Source organism: Polypterus senegalus, chromosome 10 (genome assembly GCF_016835505.1).
Source record: "Polypterus senegalus isolate Bchr_013 chromosome 10, ASM1683550v1, whole genome shotgun sequence".
NCBI lineage: Eukaryota > Metazoa > Chordata > Cladistia > Polypteriformes > Polypteridae > Polypterus > Polypterus senegalus.
The window spans coordinates 152,748,485-152,775,708 of record NC_053163.1 but is presented as its reverse complement, the minus strand read 5'-3'; the positions used below and the strand labels follow the sequence as shown (position 1 = coordinate 152,775,708).

General features: G+C 42.8%; 1 protein-coding gene across 2 annotated transcripts in view; it reads left to right on the top strand.

Annotated features, from left to right (window-relative positions):
* kank3 (KN motif and ankyrin repeat domains 3) overlaps positions 1-27,224 on the top strand; it is a 126,355-nt gene that overhangs the window by 86,622 nt on the left and 12,509 nt on the right. For both annotated transcript variants that reach the window (XM_039767087.1, XM_039767088.1), the window contains exons 5-9: positions 9,916-10,015; positions 10,242-10,463; positions 16,932-17,022; positions 17,397-17,616; positions 23,893-24,035. In XM_039767087.1, coding sequence (XP_039623021.1) covers positions 9,916-10,015; positions 10,242-10,463; positions 16,932-17,022; positions 17,397-17,616; positions 23,893-24,035 — 776 coding nt within the window. The remainder of the gene's footprint in view (positions 1-9,915; positions 10,016-10,241; positions 10,464-16,931; positions 17,023-17,396; positions 17,617-23,892; positions 24,036-27,224) is intronic.

Genomic DNA, 27,224 nt, shown 5'->3' with positions numbered 1-27,224 from the left:
CTGACCTTAAAAAGGCGGTTCATACTAGAAAACCCTCAAATAAAGCTGAATTACAACAATTCTGCAAAGATGAGTGGGCCAAAATTCCTCCAGAGCGCTGCAAAAGACTCATTGCAAGTTATCGCAAACGCTTGATTGCAGTTATTGCTGCTAAGGGTGGCCCAACCAGTTATTAGGTTCAGGGGGCAATTACTTTTTCACACAGGGCCATGTAGGTTTGGATTTTTTCTCCTAAATAATAAAACCATAATTTAAAACTGCATTTTGTGTTTACTTGTGTTATATTTGACTAATGGTTAAATGTGTTTGATGATCAGAAACATTTTGTGTGACAAACATGCAAAAGAATAAGAAATCAGCAAGGGGGCAAATAGTTTTTCACACCACTGTACATGGTAAGTACAGCGTATGAGGGATATCTAGTCTAAAGTGATAACGAGTAATGTAATCCCTGTGCGTTCCTTTTGTCTTGCAATTACACCCCCCCTGACCCCCCAAAGTGTAGTGCAAGACCTTTCTGACTCCAGTGCAGTGTTCACATACTCTCGAACTGCTCCGAGCTCTGAGTTGTAAATACATTCACGTGGGTTTCCAGTTCAAACTAAGTGTGTATCACTCTTCTCCAAATGCAATTCAACTATTAAAAGGGCATTTCAGGCTGACCAGGTTATACATTTTATTTTAAACAATTGACAAAGGTGAAAGGTCAATGTTACGTCACCAATCAAATTTTCACCAAATTTTCTCTATTCATTTTGTAAAGCACTTTGAGCTACATTTTATTGTATGAATATGTGCTATATAAATAAATGTTGATTGATTGATTGATTGATCAGACAATTCAGGTAGCTTTGCTTTGTCTGAATTGTCCGAGTTCACAAAGTATTTCCGACTCTGCAACACGCATTTGCCAACTGTCCAAAAACACATGAACACAGCATTTTATCGTAAATGTCCGAGTTGTAATTCCCAATTTGTTAAACATTCACATAGTATTTCCGACTCGATTACCTGGATGTATCGTCTGTCCAAGAGCACGTGAGCATAGCATTTTCTCTGAGTTTTAATTCCGAGTTCGTCGAAGGTTCACATGGTATTTTCGACTCTAATATCCGCATATGCCATCTGTCCATGAGCTTGTGAACGCAACATCTTGTCTAAATTGCCCAAATTGAAATTTCAAGTTTGTCGAAACTTCACGTGGTATTTCAGAATCAACAGTCTGCATTGACCATCTGTTCAAGAGCACGTGAATGCAGCGTTTTGTCTGAGTTGCAATTCTGAGTTTGTCGAGCATTCACGTTCAAGAACCTGCATGTGCCATCTCTCCTGGGTTACGTGAACACTGCATTTTGTCCAAATTGTCATTCTGAGTTTGCCGCCCATTAACATGATATTTCTGACTCGATAACCCAGATTTACCATCAATCCGAGAACATGTGAACGCAGCATATTGTCAGAATTGTCCAAGTTGTAATTCCGAGTTTGTTAAGCATTCACGTAGTATTTCCGACTCGACATCCTGGATGTATTGTCTGTCTGAGAGCATGTGAACGTAGCATTTTGTCTGAGTTGTAATTCCAAATTCATCGAGGGCTTGCATTGTATTTCTGACTCAAAAACTCACATTTACAGTCTCGTCCAAGAGTATGTGAATGCAGAAGTTTGTCTGAATTGGAATTCCAAGTGTGTCGAGCATTCACGTCGTATTTCCAACTCGACTGCCTGGTGTCACAAAAACGGCACAAACCCATCAAAAAGGTTTGGGGGCAGCCACCCATATAATGTTCCTTGGTTACAAAATGGTTACATAACTGTGAGATGTTCACAAGCACGAGTCCAAAACAGAACTGACGTGGGTTGGTAGAGGTGGCGGCCTTACATGCCGAGACCGGAAGTGATGTCATCAGTAGCGTCAGACCTGAAAGTGACGTCATCAGTAACGCCACAACCCTATGGGATTTCCCGTGGATGGTCTGCAGGGGTTTGAAAAAGAAAGTCAGTGCACCAGGCTGCCCCTGGTCTGTTGTGGTATTACTGTCATGCAGGCCCTTTAGCTTTCTACCAATCGCACGCATGTGACACTGGATATATCGTCTGTCCAAGAGCCTGTGAACGTAGCATTTTGTCTGAGTTGTAATTCTGAGATCGTCGAGGGTTCATGTGGTATTTCCGACTCAACAATCTGGATTTACCGTCTGTCCAAGAGCAAATGAACAGAGCATCTTGTCCGAATTGCCAGAGTTGCAGTTCCGAGTTTCTGAAGCATTAACGTTGTATTGTTGACTCAAAAACCTGCATTTACCGTCTGTCCAAGATTTCGCGAACACAGCATTTGTCCGAGTTATCTGAGTTGTAATTCTGAGTTTTTTGACCATTCATTAGTATGACTACCCGCATTTACCGTTTGTTCGACAGCACGCGAATGCAGTTGTAATTCTGAGGTTGGCGAGTGTTGATGCGTGATTTCCGACTCAAATGCCTGGATTTATCATCAATCCAAGAGCACGTGAATGCAGCATTTTTGTCTGAATTGCTCAAGTTGAAATTTCAAGTTTGTCGAGACTTCACGTGGTATTTCAGAATCGATAACCTGCACTGACCATCTTTTCGAGAACACGTGAATGCAGCGTTTTATCCGAGTTGCAATTCTGAGTTTGCTAAGCATTCACATTGTATTGCCGACTCAACAAGCTGCATTTACCGTCTGTCCTGGATTACGTGAACATAGCATTTTGTCCGAATTATCCGAGTTGTAAATCTGAGTTTGTTGATGTGGGATTTCCAACCTGACTGCCTGGATTTATTGTCAATCCAAGAGCGCGTGAGTGCAGCAATTTTGTCTGAAAATTCAAGTTTCTCGAGACTTCACGTGGTATTTCAGAATCGACAACCGGCACTGTCCATCTGTCCAAGAGTGCGTGAATGCAGCATTTTGTCCAAAATATCTGCGCTGTAATTTTGAGTTTGTTGACCATTCATTAGTATGACTACCCGGATTTACCGTCTGTTCGACAGCACGTGAACGCAGCTGTAATATTGAGGTTGTCGAGTGTTGACGTGCGATTTCCGACTCGACTACCTGGATTTATCTTCAATCCAAGAGCGCGTGAATGCAGTAATTTTGTCTGATTTGTCCAAGTTGAAATTTCAAGTTTGTCGAGACTTCACGTCGTATTTCAGAATCGACAACCTGCACTGTCCATCTGTCCAAGAGTGCGTGAATGCAGCATTTTGTCCAAAATATCTGTGCTGTAATTTTGAGTTTGTTGACCATTCATTAGTATGACTACCCGGATTTACCGTCTGTTCGACAGCACATGAATGCAGCTGTAATATTGAGGTTGTCGAGTGTTGACGTGCGATTTCCGACTCGACTACCTGGATTTATCTTCAATCCAAGAGCGCGTGAATGCAGTAATTTTGTCTGATTTGTCCAAGATGAAATTTCAAGTTTGTCGAGACTTCACGTCGTATTTCCTACTCGACTGCCTGGATGTATTGTCTGTCTGAGACCATGTGAACGTAGCATTTTGTCTGAGTTGTAATTCTGAGATCGTCGAGGGTTCATGTGGTATTTCCGACTCAACAAACTGCATTTACCGTCTGTCCAAGAGCAAATGAACAGAGCATCTTGTCCGAATTGCCAGAATGGCAGTTCCGAGTTTGCTAAGCATTCACGTTGTATTGCTGACTCAACAAGCTGCATTTACCGTCTGTCCAAGATTTCGCGAACACAGCATTTTGTCCGAATTATCTGAGTTGTAATTCTGAGTTTGTTGACCATTCATTGATATGACAACCCGGATTTACCGTCTGTTCGACAACACGTGAATGCAGCTGTAACTCTGAGGTTCCTACTCGACTACCTGGATTTATCTTCAATCCAAAGAGCACGTGAATGCAGTAATTTCGTCTGAATTGTCCAAGGGTATTTCTGACTTCTGACAACTGAGATTTACCATCCGTCCAAGAGCTTGAGAATGCAGCATTTTGTCCAAATTATCCGAGTTGTAATTCTGAGTTTGTCGACCACTCACGTGACATTTCTGACTCGACTATGCAGATTTGCCGTCTATTCGAGAGCACGTGAATGTAGCGGTAATTCTGAGGTTCTCGACTGTTGACGTGGGATTTCCTGTTCGACGGCTTGAATTTACTGTCACTCTGAGAGCATGTGATCGCAGCCTAAGCCCAAGCCTGCAAAGTTTGTAATGTGGCTTAGTGAGAAACAAAAGGTGTTTGACAAACTTTGCAGTGGAATGTTGGCAGCTGCAGTCAACCAGCTGGCTAGACACATCAAGGCTGCTGATCCTATCTTCGATCCCCAAGGTTAAATGTTAACACATCCCTGCTATGCTTATATATGCCGAGACCCTTAAGGATCTCAAGCGGCGCATGAAACAGATGTCAATGACGTACTATTTCAAGCCAGTGCGTCCTTCACAATCGGAGGTGATGTTGAGACCTCACCAGTCTTAGCATCTTCTGACATCTGTTGACACAAAAGCTCACTGAAATCTAGGAAATGAGAATCAAATAAAAATGTTTTTCGTGTTACCAGTAATATTTTGTGTTCTCCATTTTATGGGTCATTGCAAGATTACTGTGTGCATATTAAAAAGAATGCAATGCTGAAATGTGTATTTTGAGCAATCCAGTGACAGATTACAGTTTTTGGAGGTCATGGGAACCTAACTCCCTACTTCCCGTAGGTTCAATGTATTAACATTTGTGTCTTCGACTTTCACGTCATTTCCTTGCAGAGCCAGTCAATCCATTAGGCAACATAAGGCACCATCTTCTGAGGGGCAGCATTTATGAAAGTTAAGGGGTGCATGCTCCGGACACCTAGCGGGACCCCCATGCCCCCAAAGATACTGAGTGGGAGCTATTACCCACTGGGTGAAGTTTATGAAAGTTAAGTGGGCACCCTCCATAAAGCATGAGGCACACGCTCCTTAAAGACCACAGTGTATATACAAAGGGATGCCACTTGTGCTACTGAAGCCACCAAGGTGGAATAAGCTACAAAAGTGGTTAAGTTTAGGTTAAGTTTAGGGCAGATTTCAAAATCCTCCTTTTAGCATATAAAGCCTTAAATGGCCAAGATCCAGCTTATTTATCTGAACTTATCATGACTTATAAACCAGAGTGCATATTAAGATCTCAAGATGCCGATCTGCTTATAATTCCAAAAATTAATAAAATAACAGTGGGAGGTTGAGCTTTCAGTTGCAGGGCCCCTAAACTGCGGACTGGCCTGCCTGCTACTATAAGAGATGCCCCTTCGGTCTCAACTTTCAAATCCCGGCTGAAGACTCACAACTTCAGTTTAGCACACCCTGACTAGAGCTGCTGATTAACTGCGCAGACTGCATCTCTGTTGTTAGTCATTAGCACTAAAACATAAGTAACATGAGAGTTAGAATTTGTTACTAACCCTCACCTATTCTGTTTTTGTTCTTGGTAGTCAAATGTGGCACATGGTGCCACGGCCTACCTGCCAATTTGTTGTGCATGCTTATAGTAAAGTCATCCCTGATGGAGGATTGCAGGAATCGTGGGAAAGAGGAGCCCTTTCATCGGATTGGCTGGCCCAGCACTGTTTCAGCTGTGGAACAGCCAAATGGGGGAGGCAGCTTGATGACTTAGGTCTCCAGGACTCTAAACAAATCCAAATCATATTATGGGATATCATCTACTGTTAAATTCTGCTCCATACTAATATTTTTATACTCTATTGAGGATTTGTTCAGTTCTGTGTATTGTATTGTATTGACCCCCTTCTTTTTGACACCCACTGCACGCCCAACCTACCTGGAAAGGGGTCTCTCTTTGAACTGCCTTTCCAAAGGTTTCTTCCATTTTTTTCCCTACAAGGGCTTTTTTGGGGAGTTTTTCTGTTGTCTTCGTAGAGAGTCAAGGCTGGGGGGCTGTCAAGAGGCAGGGACTGTTAAAGCCCATTGCGGCGCTTCTTGCGTGATTTTGGGCTATACAAAAATGAATTGTAGTGTGTTGTAATGTATAGGGTGGTCCAGATCTAATTATGCAATTTTCATTACGCTATAACTTATTAAGTTTATTACATAGAAAATAACCTGAAAAATCCCAGACCATCGAGAAGTTTGGGAACTGACGACAAGGAGAATCGTCTTTGCGCCGAACTGGAATCGTCCCCACATAAATCAAAGTCATCCAGGCAATCTGGATCTGCATAATTAGATGTGGACCACGCTGTATTAAGGTCTAACAGATGGATAGATAATAGAAGGACTGCAACATCCATCCAGCCCGCCTAGGGCTTCAAATGTGCTTCGATCTCCACTGTTTCCTAGGAACATAACCCACGTAAAATTTAAGGAGCGACTGTAAATGTAATGAAATAATGCCCTTTACACCTGTGAGGGATGGCCTGTGTCTTTACGTGGCGGGGACACCCTCGGAGTGCAAGGACCGGGTAGAGAGAGTGTGTCTATAGGGCATTATTTCCTCCGTAGTGCTAGATGGCAGCTCCCCATGGGTTGCAGTGGTGCCTTGGATTCCAACAGGGCAGCATGGGACACCTATGGGCCCTTTTCAAACTTTCGTGTTTTTGCTTTCGGAAGTAAGTCATCATCGGTGGGTAAATTCTCTTTTATAGGCTATGGCAGAGTAACGTAAGAAGAGCTTCTGTCGTGTCCCGCAGCATTCAAATTCTAAACATAAACGTCCTTGCCGGTGTTTTAACAACTTTCCCACTGATGAAACATACTGATGACAATCGATCCAAACAGTCAACAGAGATTAAAGAAGACATTTTTTTATACGCCATTTCATCACAAATGTTTGTCTAATAAGTATATAAAGTTTACATTTTGCCTTAAAACTGACGCTATGCCTTATTAACTGAAGCGACGTTATTGTTGTACCGGCATAGAAATTGGCTTTTGACATTTTTGTCTCAGAGTTAACATGTGAGAGTCTGTGCTGGTGGGAAACGGAATGGCGGGTGCTAACTCGATGCGATACGACTAGGCAATGGCGCCTCCTCCTGGTTAGTGCGTACAGCTTAACCACAACTACAACATTGAAGTTCTTTTATTCTGATTAACAATATGAACCATATGTTTAAATGCCGTACGTTTGCATGCTTCATATCAAGAACTTAACAACTCATAAGAAACATTAAAAAAAAATTAAAATACGAAGCAACAACAACATTTACTTATCTCGCACATTTCCATACAAGTCAAGTTTACAGTGGAACCTCGGTTTACGAGTAACTTGGTTTACGAGTGTTTTGCAAGATGAGCAAAAGTTTTTAATAAATTTTGACTTGATAAACGAGCGATGTCTTGCAATACGAGCAGTATGGATACACTTTGTCTGCTGAGCGTCATGTGATCACAACTGAGCTGATGATTCTCTCTCTCACACGCACGCGTCTCTCTCTCTCTCTCTCTCCTTATCTTGCTCGCTCGCAGCGCGTCTCTCTCTCTGTCTCTCTCTCTTCTTATATCTCGCTCCCGCGGGTCTCATGCTCCTTATCTTGCTCGCTCGCACTCGCCTCTCTCTCTCTGTCCTTATCTCTCTTGCTCGCTCCCGCGAGTCTCTCTCTCTCCTTATCTCTCTTGCTCGTGCGCAGCACGTCTCTCTCTTCTCTTGAGGGCAATCGTCTGCTATTCTCCGTCTGAGTCTGTGTGCCTCACTCATATAGTCAACATCCGTACGAGCGTATACCGTTTACTACAGCATTGTGACTGTGTGTGTGTGTGTCTGCGCTGCGTGTGTGCTGTGAAGTGCGAGTCCCCATCTTGCGCCCCAAAACACGAAGCTGAGTCTCAGTACTTTAACAACACCAGCCGCCTTCAGCTTGAAACAGCAACAGCGCTCTTATTTATTGTAGTGGGATCTTTATAATGTTCCTTGTATGACCCATTGACGACAGGTGCTTATAGCATGTCCACGATCTTTTTGGATACGCTTATACGACGAACTGCTACAGCGCTGGGAGACTGCGATTGCTTTGGGATGCTCATCTGCCTGTCGTCCCGTTAGGTGGTATCCCACATGAGTTTAGAAACTCACTCACACCAGCCATGATTCTTTTTAAAGGTAAAGTGCAGGTTAATTTGTTTTATGTATTTTTACTTTATATTTTGTATTAATCATTTTTATATGAATAGTTTTGGGTTGTGGAACGAATCATCTGAGTTTCCATTATTTCTTATGGGGAAATTCGCTTTGATATACGAGTGCTTTGGATTGCGAGCACGTTTCCGGAACGAATTATGCTCGCAAACCGAGGTTCCACTGTATTTCTATTACCGTCATTGTTGTGATCCGCTGGGCTGGCTGCTTTGAGCAGCTGGACATCTCTGTGTCTGCGGTTCTTGACGCTGATCCTCCAGTTAGCTGTGAACCCCCCAGTCTCACTGAGATGGCACAGGTGGTGAACCAGCTGAGGGTAGAGAAAGCTGCAGGGATCTCTGGTATCAGGCGTGAACTTCTCCAGGGTTGTGGTAAGGCCGTCCTCCTGGCATGGCAAGTAATCTTTGGTTCCATTTGGGAGACGGGCATCATCCCAACTGACTCGAAAACGGGACTTGTCCTCTCTATCTGGAAAGGGAAGGGTGATCACCTGGGGGATAACGCTGCTCTTGGTGCCGGGTAAGGTCCTTGCTAGGGTCATCTTCAATAGGATCCGTGATCACTTGCTCACCTACCAGCGACCAGAACAGTCTGGTTGTACGCCTAAGAAGTCTACCATCGACCGCATCCTGGCACTGAGGGTTCTCATGGAGCACAAACGCGAATATCGGCAGAGCTTTTTTACAGCTTTTGTCGATTTTCGCAAAGAGTTTGACTCAGTTGATTGAGCTGCCCTGAGGGTTCGTGGGATCCCCTCGAGGTTGCTGGATATCATGGCTCGCCTGTACACTGGGACTGTGAGTGCTGTGCAGTGTGGAGGAAGACTCTTTGTTTTTCCTAGTTGATTCTGGGGGTCTTCAGGGGTCTGTTCTGCTCCTACTCTGTTCAATTCTTGTATGGACTGGGTGTTGTGCAGCGTTGTGGGGTCCAGTGGCTGTGGGGCATCTGTTGGTGAAGAAAGATTCACAGATCTTGACTTTTCTGACGATGCTGTGATCTTCGCGGAGTCAATGGAGGCTCTGATCGGGGGTCTCGAGAGACTGAGTGAGGAGTCCGAGTGTCTGGGCTTGTGAGGGTCCTGATCAAAACCAAAGAGCCAGGCCTTTAATGACCTCTTGCGCACGACCATGATCAGTGTGTCTGTCTGTATAGAGAGTGTCGACCTCATCGAGAGGTTTATCGACCTCGGCAGTGACTTTTATGTTTCTGGTGACTCTTCCTATGAAGTCAGTAGACGTATTGGGAGAGCATGGGGGGGTCATGAGGTTGCTGGAAAGGGGTGTGTGGCACTCCTGATATCTATGCAAAAGGACGAAGGTCCAAGTCTTTCGAGTCCTGGTGCTTCCTGTCTTGCTCTATGGTTGTGAGACATGGACGCTATCCAGTGACCTGAGATGAAGACTGGACTCCATCAGTGCTGTGTCTCTTCAGAGAATCCTTGGGTCCCGTTGGTTTGACTTTGTGTTGCTCACGGAGTCCCGAATGTGGCACATGACCTGCACTGTGAGGGAGCGTCAGTTACGGCACTATGGCCATGTGGTGCGTTTCCCCGAGGGTGATCCGGCTCGTAAGATCCTCATTGTTGAGGACCCGAGTGGCTTCATTCAGACCAATCAGGGCGATTAATTTAGTCATCCAGTGTGCTACTCTGTGTAGAATTTCACTGCTCCATCTTCTCTCATCCCATGGTTGAGATATTTATTTAGAAGATAAACCTTCCCCACCACCCCTTCTCTTCTTACCCTCTTTTGAGTTTTCCTAATAATGGTCTCCATCCTGCAGGTGTGCTCAAGTCCATCATGAAGAAGAAGGACAGCTCATCCAACAAGGAGTCTAGCAGCAGGAAAAAGAGTCTTCAGTTTGTAGGAATACTTAATGGCGGGTATGGTTTTAAACATTGCATGGAATGACATAACCGTCGGTGGCCTTCCTTTGCTTGTCTTCTAACACAGTCCACTGAGGTTCTTTGACACCAACTTCTTTATCAACCCTTCAGGAAGTCTTTCGTTTTGGGTGACATTCAAGACTGGGGTCTTCTGGCACTGCTTCTGTCTCCTCAAATTTATATACAGTACATTCATTCCTTAATTCTCTCTATTCAAACATAGGTACGAGTCGACATCCAGCGAAGATGAGGAGGAGGAGGAGGATGAAGAAGAAAGTTCATCATCAGCAGAGGAGCTTGGCTGCCAAGAGAGCAGTGAGGAAGAGGCAGGGGAGCTGATTGAGACGTCAGAAGATGAGCTGAATGTGAACATGGAAGAGAGCGACAGCGACCAGGAAGCAAAGCCCAAGGCAGATGGAGATCAGCACAAGGAAGTCAAAGAGAAGTCAGTATTGTGTGGAAAAATGGAGAGAACTATGTGGGTAGAGTTCAGGCTGCTATTAGCGTCATTGTCACAACTGTCCTTCAAGGGTGGTGGTTATTTATATTGACTTATTTGGCTGACACCTTTATCCATGGTGACTTTTATGATACACAACATTTATGATACAATTGGTTCTGCTTCTTTTGGTTATCCAATCAGAGCACTGGCAGGTCAGGTGACTTAACCACTACACCACGAATGCATTAATCTGTCCTTCACTTTTTAACTTGCCTATACAGTGGGAGAAATCAGCATGAACTCATCAACATTTTTTCCAGTATATTTCCAGTGAGGCTCTTCACATGAAATTCTCACTAGACATTGGTATTAACTCAGTGTGGAGTGGCACAGTATCAGGTCAGGTCAGGTTGGGGAGCATGTACTGGTGCAGCATGTTGCTGCACCCACCATATGACAAAACAGCTTGGGATTCTGGTTGGCAATCCTGCAGGCAAACATGCGGTCCAGTCCCACCCTCCAGAAATGACCATCTATCTGCTGCAGCCAGGTGTTACTTGGGTATCCCCTTGGCCTGGTCCAGCCACTTGAGACTTCAACAATGAGGATCACCCTCTGGGAATCGTGCCACATGGCCGTAGTGCCGTAACTGACACTCCCTCACAATTCAGGTCATGTGCCTCATTCATGACTCCATGAGCAGCACAAAGTCAGAGCAGTGGGACCCAAGGATTCTCCAAAGAGACACAGCACTGAAGGAGACCAGTCTTCATCTCAGGTCACTGGGTAGTATCCATGTCTCTCAAACAGGAAGCCCCAGGACTCTAAAGGCTTGGACCTTTGTCCTTTTGCAGATATATCAGGAGTGCCACACACCCCTTTCTAGTGACCTCATGACCCCCCATGCTCTCCCAATCCATCTACTGACTTCATTGGAAGAGTCACCAGAGACATGAATGTCACTGCCAAGGTAAGTAAACATCTTGACGAGGTTGACACTCTCTCTGTAGACAGACACACTGCTGATGGCCGTGCCCAAGAAGTCATTAAAGGCTTGGCTCTTTGGTTTTTATGAGGACCCTCAGACTCCTCACTCAGTCTCTCGAGACCCCCGATCAGAGCATGCATTGACTCCGCGAAGATCACAGCATTGTCAGCAAAGTCAAGATTAGTGAATGTCTCGTCGCCAACAGATGCCCCCAGCCGCTGGACCCCATGACCCTGCCCAACGCCCAGTCTATGTAGGCACTGAAGAGAGTAGAAGCAGAACACACCCCTGACGGACCCCAAAATCAACTGGAAAAGACAAAGAGGGTCTGCCTCCACTCTACACAGAAGTCATAGTACTAGTGTACACGCCAGCCATGATACCCATTAACTTTGGGTGAAGTTGGTCCCGCAAAGTCTCAGAATGTCCCACAGGACAGTACATACATGACAGTATGTAACACGCAAATTGAGTACAGAAGCCTTTGATTGCAATGACGGCTTCAAGACGCTTCCTGTATGAAGAAACCACTGGCCTGCATTGCTCATTTGCGATTTTGACCGCTTCTTCTCAAGTGATGGTCGTTAAATCGTGAAAATTCAGGGTGGGGGGTCCTCTTGTGAACCCTAATCTTTAGTTCCTTCCAAAAATGTTCAATTGGATTTACGTCAGGTGATTGACTTGGCCGTTCTAACTTCTGAAACCAAGTGAGAGTTTCCTTTGCTGTATGTTTTAGATCGTTGTCTTGGTAGAAGGTCCACCCACGTCTCATCTTCATCATCCTGGTGGATGGCTGCAGAGTCATCTCAAGAATCTCTTGGTACACGGCCCCATTCATCGTTCCTTCAATCACATGCAGTCTGCCAGTACCATGCCATGAGAAACAGCCGCACACCATGATGCTGCCACCTCCAAACTGCACTGTCAGTGTGTAGTGATTTTCAGGGTGATTTGCAGGTCCATTTCTCCTCTAAATATGGTGTTTAGTATGACAGCCAAAGAGTGGCACTTTGGTCTCGCCTGACCAGACTAAAATCTCCCAGTATTTCATAGGCTGGTCCAGATGTTGTGTAGCAAACTTTAAATGTGCTTCAACATGCTTTTTCTTGAGTAATGGAGTCTTATGGGGTGAGCACACATACCGGTGGAGTGCACTGCCTGGTGTTTTCCTCTGTAATAGTTGTACCTTGTGGCCACCAGAGGACGCGCCAACTTCCCAAACCCGACACGGACAGACACAGGCACAAGTCTCTGCACTACACAAGGCTTTACTTCCGAGGGGGTCACCGGTTTCCCACCAGCACCAAGTACAGTACAGTCAGCAGCACACAGCACTTTTCTTCTCTCCTTCTCCCTCTGTTTCGGTCTTTGTCTTTCTGCCTCCGACAAGCTTCATCCCTCTTCCTCCTGACTCTGGCTCCTCGAGTGAAGTGAGGTGGTCCCTTTTATGCTGCACCTGGGACCACCTGAGGTGGCTCATCAGCATTTTCCCAGAAGCACTCCCAGGTGTGGTGGAAACCCAAAATATTCCTCCATACATACGCTCCATTACAAAGTGCAAGAGCAGGTCAGGTCGGGGATCATGCACTGGTACAGCATGTTACTGTACCCACCATACGACAAAACAGCTTGGGATTCTGGTTGGCAACCCCCAGGCAGGCCCACCCTTAGGAAATGACCCTCTATCTGCCACAGTCAGGCATTACGTGGGCTTCCCCTTGGCCTGGTCCAGCCTCTCAGGTAATCATTTCTGCAAACATAACTTAACATGGGAATTCCTATGGGAATCACAATCAGGTTGTGATGATCTCAGGAGCGCTCTTTGCTTTTACCCACCATGAGCTGTTTCTTGTGTGCCACCTTTTAGTAGCCCATCCGTCTGTTGTAACCCATCTGAAATCAATTTGCACAGAGTGGAGGCGGAATTACACTTTAACTACTTCCGGATTTCCGCCAACTCCTTGCCTTGGTGTTCTGTTTTTTCCCCCAGTGTCATTCCACTTTATTACTCAGACCTTTATTTGAGGCCTTTAATGTCGTGAATTCCTTATAATTGTGGATTTCTTGAGTTAATACCAATGCTTGGTGAGAATTTCATGTGAATAGCCTCGATGGAAATGCATTTACTGAAAACAATGTTGACACATTCAATACTTATTTCCCCCACTGTGTATGTGCATAGAAAACCTACTCTGTGACCAATAAAAGTGCAGATATCTGATAAATATAAAGAAATAAGTAGCAATAAGGTTTACTTAATTCGGCAGTGACATTCATGTCTCTGGTGACTCTTCCTATGAAGTCAGTAAATGGATTGGGAGAGCATGGGGGTCATGAGGTCGCTGGAAAGGGGTGTGTGGCGCTTCTGATATCTCTGTAAAAGGACGAAGGTCCAAGTCTTTAGAGTCCTGGTGCTCCCTGTTTGTGAGACAAAGACGCTATCCAGAGACCTGAGACGAAGACTGGACTCCTTCATGGGTGTCTCTCCGGACAATTCTTAGGTCCTGCTGGTGTGACTTTGTGTTGCTCATGGAGTCCCAAATGAGGCACATGACTTGCATTGTGAGGGGGCATCAGTTACGGCACTACGGCCATGTGGCGCGATTATCCGAGGGTGATCCTGCTCACAGAAACCTCATTGTGGATGACCCAAGAGGCTGGACCAGACCAAGGGGATGCCCACCTAACGCCTGGCTATGGCAGATAGAGGGTCATTTCCTGAGGGCGGGACTGCCTGGGGGGTTGCCATCCAGAATCCCAAGCTGTTTTGTTGTATGGTGGGTGCGGCAACATGCTGTACCAGTGCATGATCCCCGACCTGACCTGCTCTTGCACTTTGTAATGGAGTCTATGTATGGAGGAATATTTTGGACCAAAATAAATTAAAATAAATATGCAAATACACAAAAGTAATAATAATAATTTACAGTGTCCTTCTGGTTTGGGACAAAGACACATTGTGTAGCATCCACCTTGGTGATGTGCTGGCAGTCATTTTGTGCCAGTATCCTCACCCCACATTAGCTATAGAAGACAGTTAACCAATATGGGCCAGGGGATGATTAGGGGACCAAAATGAACAAGGACATGGTTGGCAGTGTAGCCAGGACATTGTGAAACACCCTACTCTTCTTCATAAGATGCCCAGGGATCTTTTATGCCACACAAAGAGAGTCAGATCCTCAGGTTTTCACCCTTATCCAAACGATGCCACTGAATTTTTACAGTACAGTGTCCCTGTCACTGCACTGGGGCATTGGGATCCATACACGGACCACAGGGTAAAGCGCCTCCCGCTGGAGTTGCCAACAACTCTTTCAGTAGCACCCCAAGCTTTTCCAAAATGGCCTCCCATCCAAGCACTGGTCAGTCCCAAAGAATGTTTTCTACAACTCAGCCCACTAGTAGACCACCTTGCCAGGCTCGGGACTCACTAGAAGCAGTATGTCTCTGGTGTGGTCCGGCCCACTAAGTGTGTTTGCCACTGTGACTCTTGCCAGGCCTATTGAGGATTAAACGTTAAGTTTAAAACATTAGGTTTAGTTAAGTTTTAGTCCGTTTTAGTTAGTTAAGTTTTAATGTTAAGTTTAAAACATTAAGTTTAGTTAAGTTTTGGTTGGTTAAGTTTTAACATTAAGTTTAAAACGTTAAGTTTAGTTAAATTTTAGTTCGTTTTATTTAGTAAAGCTTTAACATTAAGTTTAAAAGTTAAGTTTCATTGAGTTTTAGTTAAGTTTTACGTTAAGTTTTAACTTTAAGTTTAAAACGTTAAGTTTAGTTAAGTTTTAGTTTGTTAAAGTTTTAACATTAAGTTTAAATGTCAAGTTTAAAACATTGAGTTTAGTTATATTTTAGTTGGTTAAGTTTTAACTTTAAGTTTAAAACGTTAAGTTTAGTTAAGTTTTAGTTCGTTTTAGTTAGTTAAGTTTTAATATTAAGTTTAAACATTAAGTTTGTTTTAGTTTTAGTTAGTTTTAGTTTTAGGTCAATTTTAACGTTAAGTTTTAAATGTTAAGTGAAGGTTTATTTTTTCCAAAATGTTTTTTCTTGATACTGTTTTCTCCATCATATTGTAAATCTTGATTACTAATGTTCAAGCCAAAGTAACTCATCCTTTGTTTTTGATAAGGTGGTGCGTGAAATATCAAAGTTTGCCAAAATGTTATGAGAAAAAAAAACAAAAACTAACTTCTATAGAGAATACTGGACTGGGATGGGAATCAATGAAGTGGCCCAGATGACTGAAGGTCAAGAGGCACAAAGAAGGGCCGACTCGCCACCAGTCTTTCCACAGAAGGATGGCATTGAAGAGCAACGGTTAAACTTGCGGGGTGAATCAGTAAGGGGGTGACACAGAGGGGAGTTAGAGAACAGAGAGGATATGAGTAGCCTTTAACCTTATTACGAGAAGCAGGGAGTCTGCTATAATCGAGTATTAAAGTTAAGCATGCAGTTGGGTCAAGCTTTACAATTTAGGGGGTAAGTGCAGAGACACGCAGTTGGATGAGCCAGTGGTGTCCTAATGACAGACTATCTGTGAGGAAGACCACTATTTGTGGGACTCAATGACCATGTGAGCAGCATTGGAGCACCACAAGGAACAGGCCGGTCTGCTTCACTCTTCACTCTGTGCACCTCGGACTAGAAATATAAAATCAGGTCAGGTCACCTGCAGAAATTCTCAGATTATTTTGCGCTTATAGGGCGGTATTGATGAGGGGTATGAGACAGAGGTGAGGAGGCAAGGGGAGAACTTTGAGAATTGTCTGCAACTGAACATTAGCAACACCAAGGAAATGCTTATTAAATTTTGCCACACCAAAGAGCCTCTGTGTCTGGTCACCATTCAAGGAGTAGATGCAGAGGTGGTCCGCTCCTACAAGTATTTGGAGGCCCACATTAATGACTGGTTGGACTGGTCCAGTAACACAGAGAAACTCTAGTTGAAAGGACAAAGCAGACTCTTTATCCTTAGGAGACTGTGTTCCTTTAATGTGTGTAGTGACATCCTTCACATCTTCTACAACTCTGTGATGGCCAGTGTGGTGTGCTGGGCTGGTAACATCACTTCAAGAGAGGACTACCAAAACAACAGGCTCAATAAAAGGCCAGCCACAGTTAAGGGATACCCTCTGGACCCCCTGGAGGTTGCAGTGGAGGAGAGAATGAAGACAAACCTGAGAGCCATTATGAACAACGCTGCACATCCTCTCTGTGTGACACACCAACACTGAGGACTTTCAGACAACAAATCAATCAGCAGAAGCGGGTCAAGAAACGCGACTGGGGGTCCCTTACACCAACAGCAATACACAAGCACCTCATTGAGACTGGAATTGCTAAGTCAGAAGTTCTTTCTTTTTAGTCATTCTGGTGTGTGTATGTTTATTTATTTAAAGAGTTTCTGTGGATCAATCTATGGAATCACTAAATGTATCATACAGTGCTTGTCTAACACAAATCTGATCAACCATCTTTTGCAGATTTGATCTCAGCAAGAAGATGAGAGAAGCCTGTCTGATTCTGAAGAACCACCTGAACGATGACAGCAGTGTGCTGAAGAGCAAAGAAGTGGTAGGCGAATTTAGTTGGGGGGGCTTAAAGGTGGAGAACATCAAAGCTTGGCTTGGGTGGAATTGGCTTTTACTGGTCGTCACTTAATTATGTTGAAGATCAGAGTCAGACACGCGTGTGAGGTGATAATCAATTATCTCAGCTGCTCCTTATGCATGTTTTGACTATTACAGTAACTTCAGTAATTTTACTGATGACTTTAAACTGGGTTTGAATGTGATGGACTGGTGTCCCATCCAGAGCTGGCCCCTGACATTCGTCTGATGTCACTGAGATTGTCCTTCTCCACATTGACACTGCACTGGAATAACAGTTTGGAGAAGAAATCACTGTGATCTGCCTAAAGGACGTCTTTCTTACTTTTGTTCCCCAAGCTCGCCAGCTCACACGCCATCCAGCAGGAGTGGTTCCGGGTGTCAAGTGCAAAGTCAGCTCTGCCCACACGGGTGTCCGACTATCTGATGGCTTTTTCGGAGGTGTCTCCAGCTCTTCTACGTCACGTTATCAACATGGCGGACAGCAATGGCAACACAGCCCTCCACTACAGCGTCTCACACTCCAACTTCACCGTGGTGGGCCTCCTTCTTGATACAGGTCAGTAGTGTGGGATTGACTGGCAAAGTGGTGATGGTGTGAGGGGCAGAGAAATACAGAAAACGTTCAAAATGTTACTGATGGTGTCCACTTGACAATTCTAATAATCACTAGATAGATAGATAGACAGATAGATAGATAGATAGATAGATAGATAGATAGATAGATAGATAGATGTGAAAGGCACTATATAATAGATAGATAGACAGATAGATAGATGTGAACGGCACTATATAACAGATAGATAGATAGATATGAAAGACGCTATTTAATAGATAGATAGATACATCGCATCCGGAAAGTATTTACAGCGCATCACTTTTTCCACATTTTGTTATGTTATAGCCTTATTCCAAAATGGATTAAATTCTTTTTTTTTTCCTCAGAATTCTACACACAACACCCCGTAATGACAACGTGAAAAAAGTTTACTTGAGATTTTTGCAAATTTATTAAAAAAAAAAATTTGAGAAGTCACATGTACATAAGTATTCACAGCCTTTGCCATGAAGCTCCAGATTGAGCTCAGGTGCCTCCTGTTTCCCCTGATCATCCTTGAGATGTTTCTGCAGCTTCATTGGAGTCCACCTGTGGTAAATTCAGTTGAGTGGACATGATTTGGAAAGGCACACACCTGTCTATAGAAGGTCCCACAGTTGACAGTTCATGTCAGAGCACAAACCAAGCATGAAGTCAAAGGAATTGTCTGTAGACCTCCGAGACAGGATTGTCTCGAGGCACAAATCTGGGGAAGGTTACAGACAAATTTCTGCTGCTTTGAAGGTCCCAATGAGCACAGTGGCCTCCATCATCAGTAAGTGGAAGAAGTTCGAAACCACCAGGACTCTTCCTAGAGCTGGCCGGCCATCTAAACTGAGCGATCGGGGGAGAAGGGCCTTAGTCAGGGAGGTGACCAAGAACCCGATGGTCACTCTGTCAGAGCTCCAGAGGTCCTCTGTGGAGAGAGGAGAACCTTCCAGAAGGACAACCATCTCTGCAGCAATCCACCAATCAAGCCTGTATGGTAGAGTGGCCAGACGGAAGCCACTCCTTAGTAAAAGGCACATGGCAGCCTGCCTGGAGTTTACCAAAAGGCACCTGAAGGACTCTCAGAACATGAGAAACAAAATTCTCTGGTCTGATGAGACAAGGATTGAACTCTTCGGTGTGAATGACAGGCGTCACATTTGGAGGAAACCAGGCACCGCTCATTACCAGGCCAATACCATCCCTACAGTGAAGCATGGTGGTGGCAGCATCATGCTGTGGAGATGGAACTGGGAGACTAGTCAGGATAAAGGGAAAGATGACTGCAGCAACGTACAGAGACATCCTGGATGAAAACCTGCTCCAGAGCGCTCTTGACCTCAGACTGGGGCGACGGTTCATCTTTCAGCAGGACAACGACCCTAAGCACACAGCCAAGATATCAAAGGAGTGGCTTCAGGACAACTCTGTGAATGTCCTTGAGTGGCCCAACCAGAGCCCAGACTTGAACATCTCTGGAGAGATCTTAAAATGGCTGTGCACCGACGCTTCCCATCCAACCTGATGGAGCTTGAGAGGTGCTGCAAAGAGGAATGGGCGAAACTGGCCAAGGATAGGTGTGCCAAGCTTGTGGCATCATTCAAAAAGACTTGAGGCTGGAATTGCTGCCAAAGGTGCATCGACAAAGTATTGAGCAAAGGCTGTGAATACTTATGGACATGGGATTTCTCAGTTTTTTTATTTTTAATAAATTTGCAAAAACCTCAAGTAAACATTTTTCATGTGGTCATTATGGGGTGTTGTGTGTAGAATTCTGAGGAAAAAAAATGAATTTAATCCATTTTGGAATAAGGCTGTGACATAATAAAATGTGGAAAAAGTGATGCGCTGGGAATGCTTTCTGGATGCGCTGTAGATGTGAAAGGCACTATATAATTGAGTGATAAAGCCATTATATAAAAGAGAAAGATAGAATGGCACTGTATGATTACTAGTTAAATATGACAGACACAATATAATAGATACATTAGATAGATAGATAGATAGATAGATAGATAGATGTGGAAAGCACTATATGATAGATGACAAAGGCACTTTATAATAATAATAATAATTACATTAATATAGTGCTTTTCTCACTACTTCAAGAACTCCAGTGAGTGGGGAGCCACTTCAACCACCACTAATGTGTAACATCCACCTGAATGATGTGACTGAAGCCATTTTTGCACTCACCACGCATTAGCTATTTGGAGGTGAAGGGGTGAGAGTGAGAGAGAGAGTGATAGCCAATTAGAGACAGGGGATGATTAGGAGGCCAGAACGACAAGGCCTTGGTGGGCATTTTAGCCAGGACATTGGGATACCCCTTACCTTTTATGAAGGATGCGCAGGGATATTTATTGACCACAGAGAGTCAGGACCTCAGGTTTATGTCTCATTTGAAGGATGGGTGCCATTTTTAGAACACAGTGTCTCCGTCACTGCACTCGGGCATTGATATCCATATTCAGACCACAGGGTAAGAACCTGCTGCTGGACTCACCAACACCTCTTCCAGCAGTAGCCCAAGCTTTTCCTAAATGGTCTCTCATCCAAGTAAGAGAAGAATAAATACACTTGATAGGCATAGTACAGTATAATAGATAGATAGAGAAAAAGAAAGAAAGAAATTAATGGCACTATAGAAGACCTAGAAAGACATTAAAAATTAAAGATGCAATATAATAGATAGGAAAGGCACTATATACATGATAGAGAGAAAGATGGAAAAGGCACTATTTAATATGTGAATAGATAGATTTGACAGGTATAGTACAATAGGCAGATGGAAAGAAAAGACACTATAAATGACAGAGATAGGAAAGGCACTATATACAATACAATTTACTTTTTTGTAGCCCAAAATCACACAAGATGTGCCACAATGGGCTTTAACAGGCCCTGCTTCTTGACAGCCCCTCAGCATTGACTCTCTAAGAAGACAAAAGAAAAACTCCCAAACAAAACCCTTGAAGGGAAAAAAAATGTAAGAAACCTTGGGAAAGGCATTTCAAAGAGGGACCCCTTTCCAGGTAGTGGGTGTCAAAAAAGGGGGTCAATAAAATACACGGAACAACAACAACAGCATCAACAGCTCAAAGTGCTTTATAGGATGAAGAAAAAGAAAAAGACAAAATATATAAGAAAATTAGGGAACACTAACATAAAATAAAAGTAAGGTCTGATGGCCAGGGAGGACAGAAAAAACCAAACAAAAAAATACCAGACGGCTGGAGAAAAAAAAATGTCTGCAGGGGTTCCGAGGCCAAAAGACCACCCAGCCCCCACTAGACATTCTACCTAACATTAATGGCCTCCATCAGCCCTCATGGTATTCAGGGTTCTCATGGAAGAACTTGATGACGACAGTCATGTGGATTTCTGGCCGTTAATCCGTCAATGTAGGGACATCACGGTGCTTTGATCAGGTGGTGTTGGCACAGATCACCACCACAGAAAACCGAAAAGAACAGAAGAGAAAGTAGGGGTTAGTACAGATTATGGAGCCATCAGGAATGAGAATGATAATTAATTGAATATACAGATCATCAGGATTTAACTAAGATGAAGCTGTGAGAAAGCCATGTTAAAGTAATGAGTTTTCAGCAGTTTTTTAAAGTGCTCCACCGTATCAGCCTGGTGAATTTCTGTCAGTCAGCTATTCCAGGTTTGAGGTGCATAACAGCAGAAGGCCGCCCGCCTCACCACTTCTTTTAAGTTTAGCTTTTGGAATTCTGAGCAGACCCTCATTTGAAGATCTAAGGTTACAATTTGGAATGTAAGGTGAGAGACATTCGGAGATATAAGATGGAGCAGATTATTGAAGGCTTTGTGAACCATCAGCAGGATTTTAAAGTCAATTCTAAATGGCACAGGTAACCGGTGTAGTGACATCAAGACTGGGGTGATGTGCTCGGATTTTCTTTTCCTAGTTAAGATTCTAGCAGCTCCATTCTGCACTCGTAATCGATTGATGTGTTTTTTGGGTGGTCCTGAGAGGAGTGTGTTGCAGTAATCTAGTCTACTGAAAATGAAAGTCTGAACTAGTTTCTCAGCATCTTTCAATGATATAAGAGGTCTAACTTTTGTTATGTTTCTTAAGTGAAAAAATGCTGTCTTAGTAATCTGAATAATATGTGATTTAAAATTCAGGTCAGAGTCAATAATTTCACCTAAATTCTTTATCTCCGTCTTGACTTTTAATCCTAATGCATCAAGTTTATTTCTAATAACCTCATTATATCCATTAATGCCAATCACAAAAATTTCAGTTTTCTCTTTATTTAGTTTGTGAAAATTACTACTCATCCATTCAGAAACACAAGTCAGACATTGTGTTAGTGAATCAACAGAGTCGGGGTCATCAGGTGCTATTGATAAGTACAGCTGTGTGTCATCAGCATAGCTGTGGTAGCTCACGTTGTGCCCTGAGATAATCTGACCTAACGGAAGTATGTAAATCGAAAAGAGCAGCGGACCCAGGATAGATCCTTGTGGACCACCATACAGAATATTATGTGTCTTTGAAGTATAATTACCACAACTAACAAAATATTTTCTCCCTGTCAGGTAGGATTCAAACCAATTTAAGGCCCTGCCAGAGAGGCCCACCCATTGACTAAGGTGATTTCTAAGAATGTTGTGATCAATGGTGTCAAATGCAGCACTCAGATCTAAGAGGATGAGAACAGATAAATGGCCTCTGTCTGCATTCACCCGCAAGTCATTTACTACTTTAACGAGTGCAGTTTCTGTGCTGTGATTTGTTCTGAAGCCTGACTGAAAAGTATCAAGAATAGCATGTTTATTTAGGTGGTCATTTAACTGCATAATGACTGCCTTCTCCAGAACAGAACAGAAGTAATCCTCAATGCAATATAATAGTGCAATAGAAATATTACAAGTACAGAGCAGAATTCAACAGTAGAAGATGTCACAGAATACGATTTGGAAGATATAGAAGAATAGATAGATTTGACAGTGATTGTGTAATATATAGACAGATACGAATGTTACTATATAATAGAAAAGGTCATTAAATTTGATAGATAGATAAAAGGCACTATATAATAGATAGATAGATAGATAGATAGATGTGATGGGAACTATATGACAGATAAATAGAAAGGTACTGTATGATAGATATGAAGGACACTATATAATAGATTTATAGATAGGAAAGGCACTTTATAATAATAATAATAATAATAATAATTACATAGGGTAAATCGCTGTATAATAGATGTGAAAGGCACTATATAATAGATTTGACTAATTTTATATAATAGTATAGATAGATAGACACACACACACAGTATAGTCTGAACACACACAAGAATGACTAAAAAGAAGGACATTTAAAATGAAAGAAACTTCTGACTTGTTGTCTGAAAGTTCTCAGTGTTGTTGTGTCACAGAGAGGATGTGCAGCGTTGTTCATAATGGCACTCAGTTTTGTTTTATTCTTTTCTGGACTACAAACTCCAGGGTTTCCAGAGTGTGTCCTGGAACTGAGCCTGCCTCTTTTAATAAGCTTGTTGATTCGGTTGTCCTCTCTTGAAGTGACGTCACCAGCCCAGCTCACCACACGGGCCATCACAGAGTTGTAGAAGATGTGAAGGATGTCACTCCCCACAGTCTCCTAAGGAAGAAGAGTCTGCTCTGCCCTTTCTAGTATAGCTCCTCTGTGTTATTAGACCAGTCCAACTTGTCATTAATGTTGACCCCCAAGTATTTATATGACTGGACCACCTCAACATCCACTCCTTCAGTAGTGACCAGACACAGAGGCTTTTTGGTGCACTGAAAGTCAATAAGCATTTCTTTAGTTTTGCTGATGTTAAGTTGCTGATCACTCTCAAGCTTCTCCCCCTGACTCCTCTTCTCTGTCTTATCCTCCTTTTCAATACCCCCATAAGTGCAGAATCATCTGAGGATGTCTTCAGGTGACCTGACCTGCTGTTATATTTCTTATCTGAGGTGCACAGAGTGAAGAGTGATGCAGACAGGCCTGTTCCTTGCTGTCCTCCAGTGTTACTCATACAGTCCATAAGTCTGTCAAACAGTGGTCTGCTTAACAGATGGTCCATCATCAGGACACCACAGGCTTATATCTCTTAAGTGTACCCCTTACTTTTACAGCTCAGTAAAACTAAATGCCTGTCATTAATAGTTGATTCTACCAAATACTTTAATTTTCATAATGTAATTAAAGTCATTTATTTTCTGTCTCCCCTTTTGGCTCAGGTGTGTGCTCTGTAGACCACCAGAACAAAGCTGGGTATACGGCCATCATGCTGGCAGCTCTGGCTGCTGTGGAGGCTGAGGAGGATATGTCCATTATCAGGAAACTCTTTAGCTTGGGAAACGTCAACGCCCGAGCCAGTCAGGTATGTAAACTTAACTTCGAAAGTCATAAACACAATCAGCATTATTACTAGTAGTTGAAAGAAAAAGAATTTTGCAGGACTGAACAACAGTGAAGTGAACCCAGTGGGCTAAAACAGAAGGGCCAATCAGGCAATTAGGGCGCTGGGATTTGGTGCGGATGAGCAAAATGTGGCTGAGGGAGAAGCTGAATGAGATATTGGGGGATCTGTCTATCTATCTATTATATAGTACCTTTCACATCTATCTATCTATCTATCTATCTATCTATCTATCTATCTATCTATCTATCTATTATATAGTGCCTTTCACATCTATCTATCTATCTATCTATCTATTATATAGTGCCTTTCACATCTATCTATCTATCTATCTATCTATCTATCTATCTATCTATTATATAGTGCCTTTCACATCTATCTATCTATCTATCTATCTATCTATCTATCTATCTATCTATCTATCTATCTATCTAATAGCTTAATGAAAATTGCATAATTACATGTGGACCACCCTATACTCAGCCAATCTGGTGGCAGCAGTGCAGTACATAAAAGCTTGCAGGTAAAGGTCAGGAGCTTCAGTTCATGTTAACATCAAACACCAGAACGGGGAAAAATGTGATTTCAGTCATTTTAATCGTGGCAGGATTTTTTCTTTTTTTTTGGTCAGATGGGCTGGTTTGAGTATTTCTGTAACTGCTGATCTCCTGGGATTTTCATGCACCCCTCCAGGATTTACCCAGAATATGCAAAAAACAAAAACCATCCAGTCGATGAAAGCGGTCAGAAGAGAGTATGGCCCGTTGGTAATCTGCCTACTAGGCATTACCAATTTCAACAAAAGCTGGCTTTCACGTAGTAAAAAGAAAACCTGTTTTAATTGCCGTGATGGCGCAGTGGTAGCCAGGAGTCCAGGGTTCGCTTCCCGGGTCCTCCCTGCGTGGAGTTTGCATGTTCTCCCCGTGTCTGCGTTGGTTTCCTCTCACAGTCCAAATACATGCCGATTACATGGACTGGTGATCCTAAATTGTCCCTAGTGTGTGCTTGGTGTGTGTGTGTGTGTGTGCCCTGTGGTGGGCTGGCACCCTGCCTGGGTTTTGTTTCCCGCCTTGCGCCCTGTAGTTAGGATTTTGCGGGTTGGATAATGGATAGATGGATTGTAAGGCCAGGTTTATACTTATATACACGCGACTCATACGCCTGTGGACACCACTGCTACGCAAGCAGTGTACTGTTTATAGTTGTGCACGTACTTTACGTAAATCTGGAGGATCCCACCAGGTAGCTATAACATCAGTTAACGACACACAGACCCTGATAATGATTCTTAAATATAGTTTTTAATAACTGTAAAATCGTGTCAGTTTTCTCATTTGGTTCTCTCAGTTAAAGACCAAAATACATTTTTTAAGAACTTCCTTTTTCCTTCTAAAATCTACCCACTAACATTCTACAGGAAATTACCAACAACAGGAATATCAATCAACATCAATATAAATTTAACTTGTTACTGAATATATAAATACAGTAGAACCTCGGTTCACAACCATAATTCGTTCCAAAACTCTGGTCGTAACCCAATTTGGTCGTGACCTGAAGTAATTTCCCCCATAGGATTGTATGTAAATACAATGAATCCGTTCCGGACCGTATGAACTGTATGTAAATATACATTTTTTTTTAGTTTTTAAGCACAAATATAGTTAATTATACCATAGAATGCACAGAGTAATAGTAAAGTAAATGTAAAAACATTGAATAACACTGAGAAAACCTTGAACAACATGGAAAAAATCATCACCCTTACTGTATGTCTCATTAAACCCTGGAAATGATAATAAAGTCAATATATAATTATTTACTGCTGTGTTTACACATTACAACCTTCAAACTCAAAGTGAAAATAGCATTTAAAAAATTTTGAACAATTATTCAAATGTAATTAGTGAAATAGATAGATAGATAGATAGATAGATATGAAAGGCACTATATAATAGATAGATAGATAGATAGATAGATAGATAGATAGATAGATAGAGTGAAAGGCACTATATGATAGATAGATAGATAGATAGATAGATAGATAGATAGATAGATAGATCGATGTGAAAGGCACCATATAATAGATAGATAGATAGTAAAGGCACTATATAACAGATAGATAGATAGATATGAAAGGCACTATATAATAGATAGATAGATAGATGTGAAAGGCACTATATAACAGATAGATAGATAGATAGATAGATAGATAGATAGATAGATAGATAGATACTTTATTAATCCCAAGGGGAAATTCACATACTCCAGAAGCTTAGATAAGTGAGTGGCCCCTCAGAGTAACCATTCTAGACTTGTTCAGGTACAGCCAATCACCTTCCAGATCACACACCACCTGACATCACCTGTGTTGGCTCAGATTAAACCTGCCTGCTCCTTGGGTGTCACTGCCGGCAGTGCATGGCAACAACACAAAGACTCCACTATTGGAAAGGGGCTTTCAGACGGGCTCTGGGATGAAGTTGTGGAAAGACACAGGTTAGGAGAAGGAGACAACGACACTTCTAAGGCTTTTAATTGTACCTCATAGTTAAGGAAATGGAGAGCATAAGGCAGCAATAACACGTTGCTTAGATCAGACTGTCCTTCCACACACGATGACCAAACCAGGAGGATATCGATCAGGGAAGCTACCAAGAAGCCAATGGCAACTTTGAAAGACTTCCAGCTGATCGTGGTGGAGATTGGTTGGTCTGTGTGTGTGACAACAACCTCACACACTGGAGGGGCAAGAAAGACGTTTCTTCTGAAAAAGTACGACCCTGAGTCTCATTTGTGCTTTTGGAAGATTCTGATGCCTTGTGGTGAAAGGATTTATGATCAGACTAGCGGTGCTACTCGTCTAAGATGATTTGAAATCTAAATAATCAATGGAGACCTCAGCATTAACATTTGCTGTGCACAATGAAATGCATATGTCTCTGTTATGTGCCATGTGGTATGGCATTCATAAAAACAGTGTTCACATTTATGATGCATCACATGTTGGAATGACAAATGCAGTGTGTGTCTGTTATATGCTGCTTGATATGGGATTCATAAAAGTAGTGGTAATGTTTGTGATGTGCCGTCTGCTGGAAAGTTAAATACAGCGCCTATATCTCTGTTATATGCCATTTAGTATGGAAT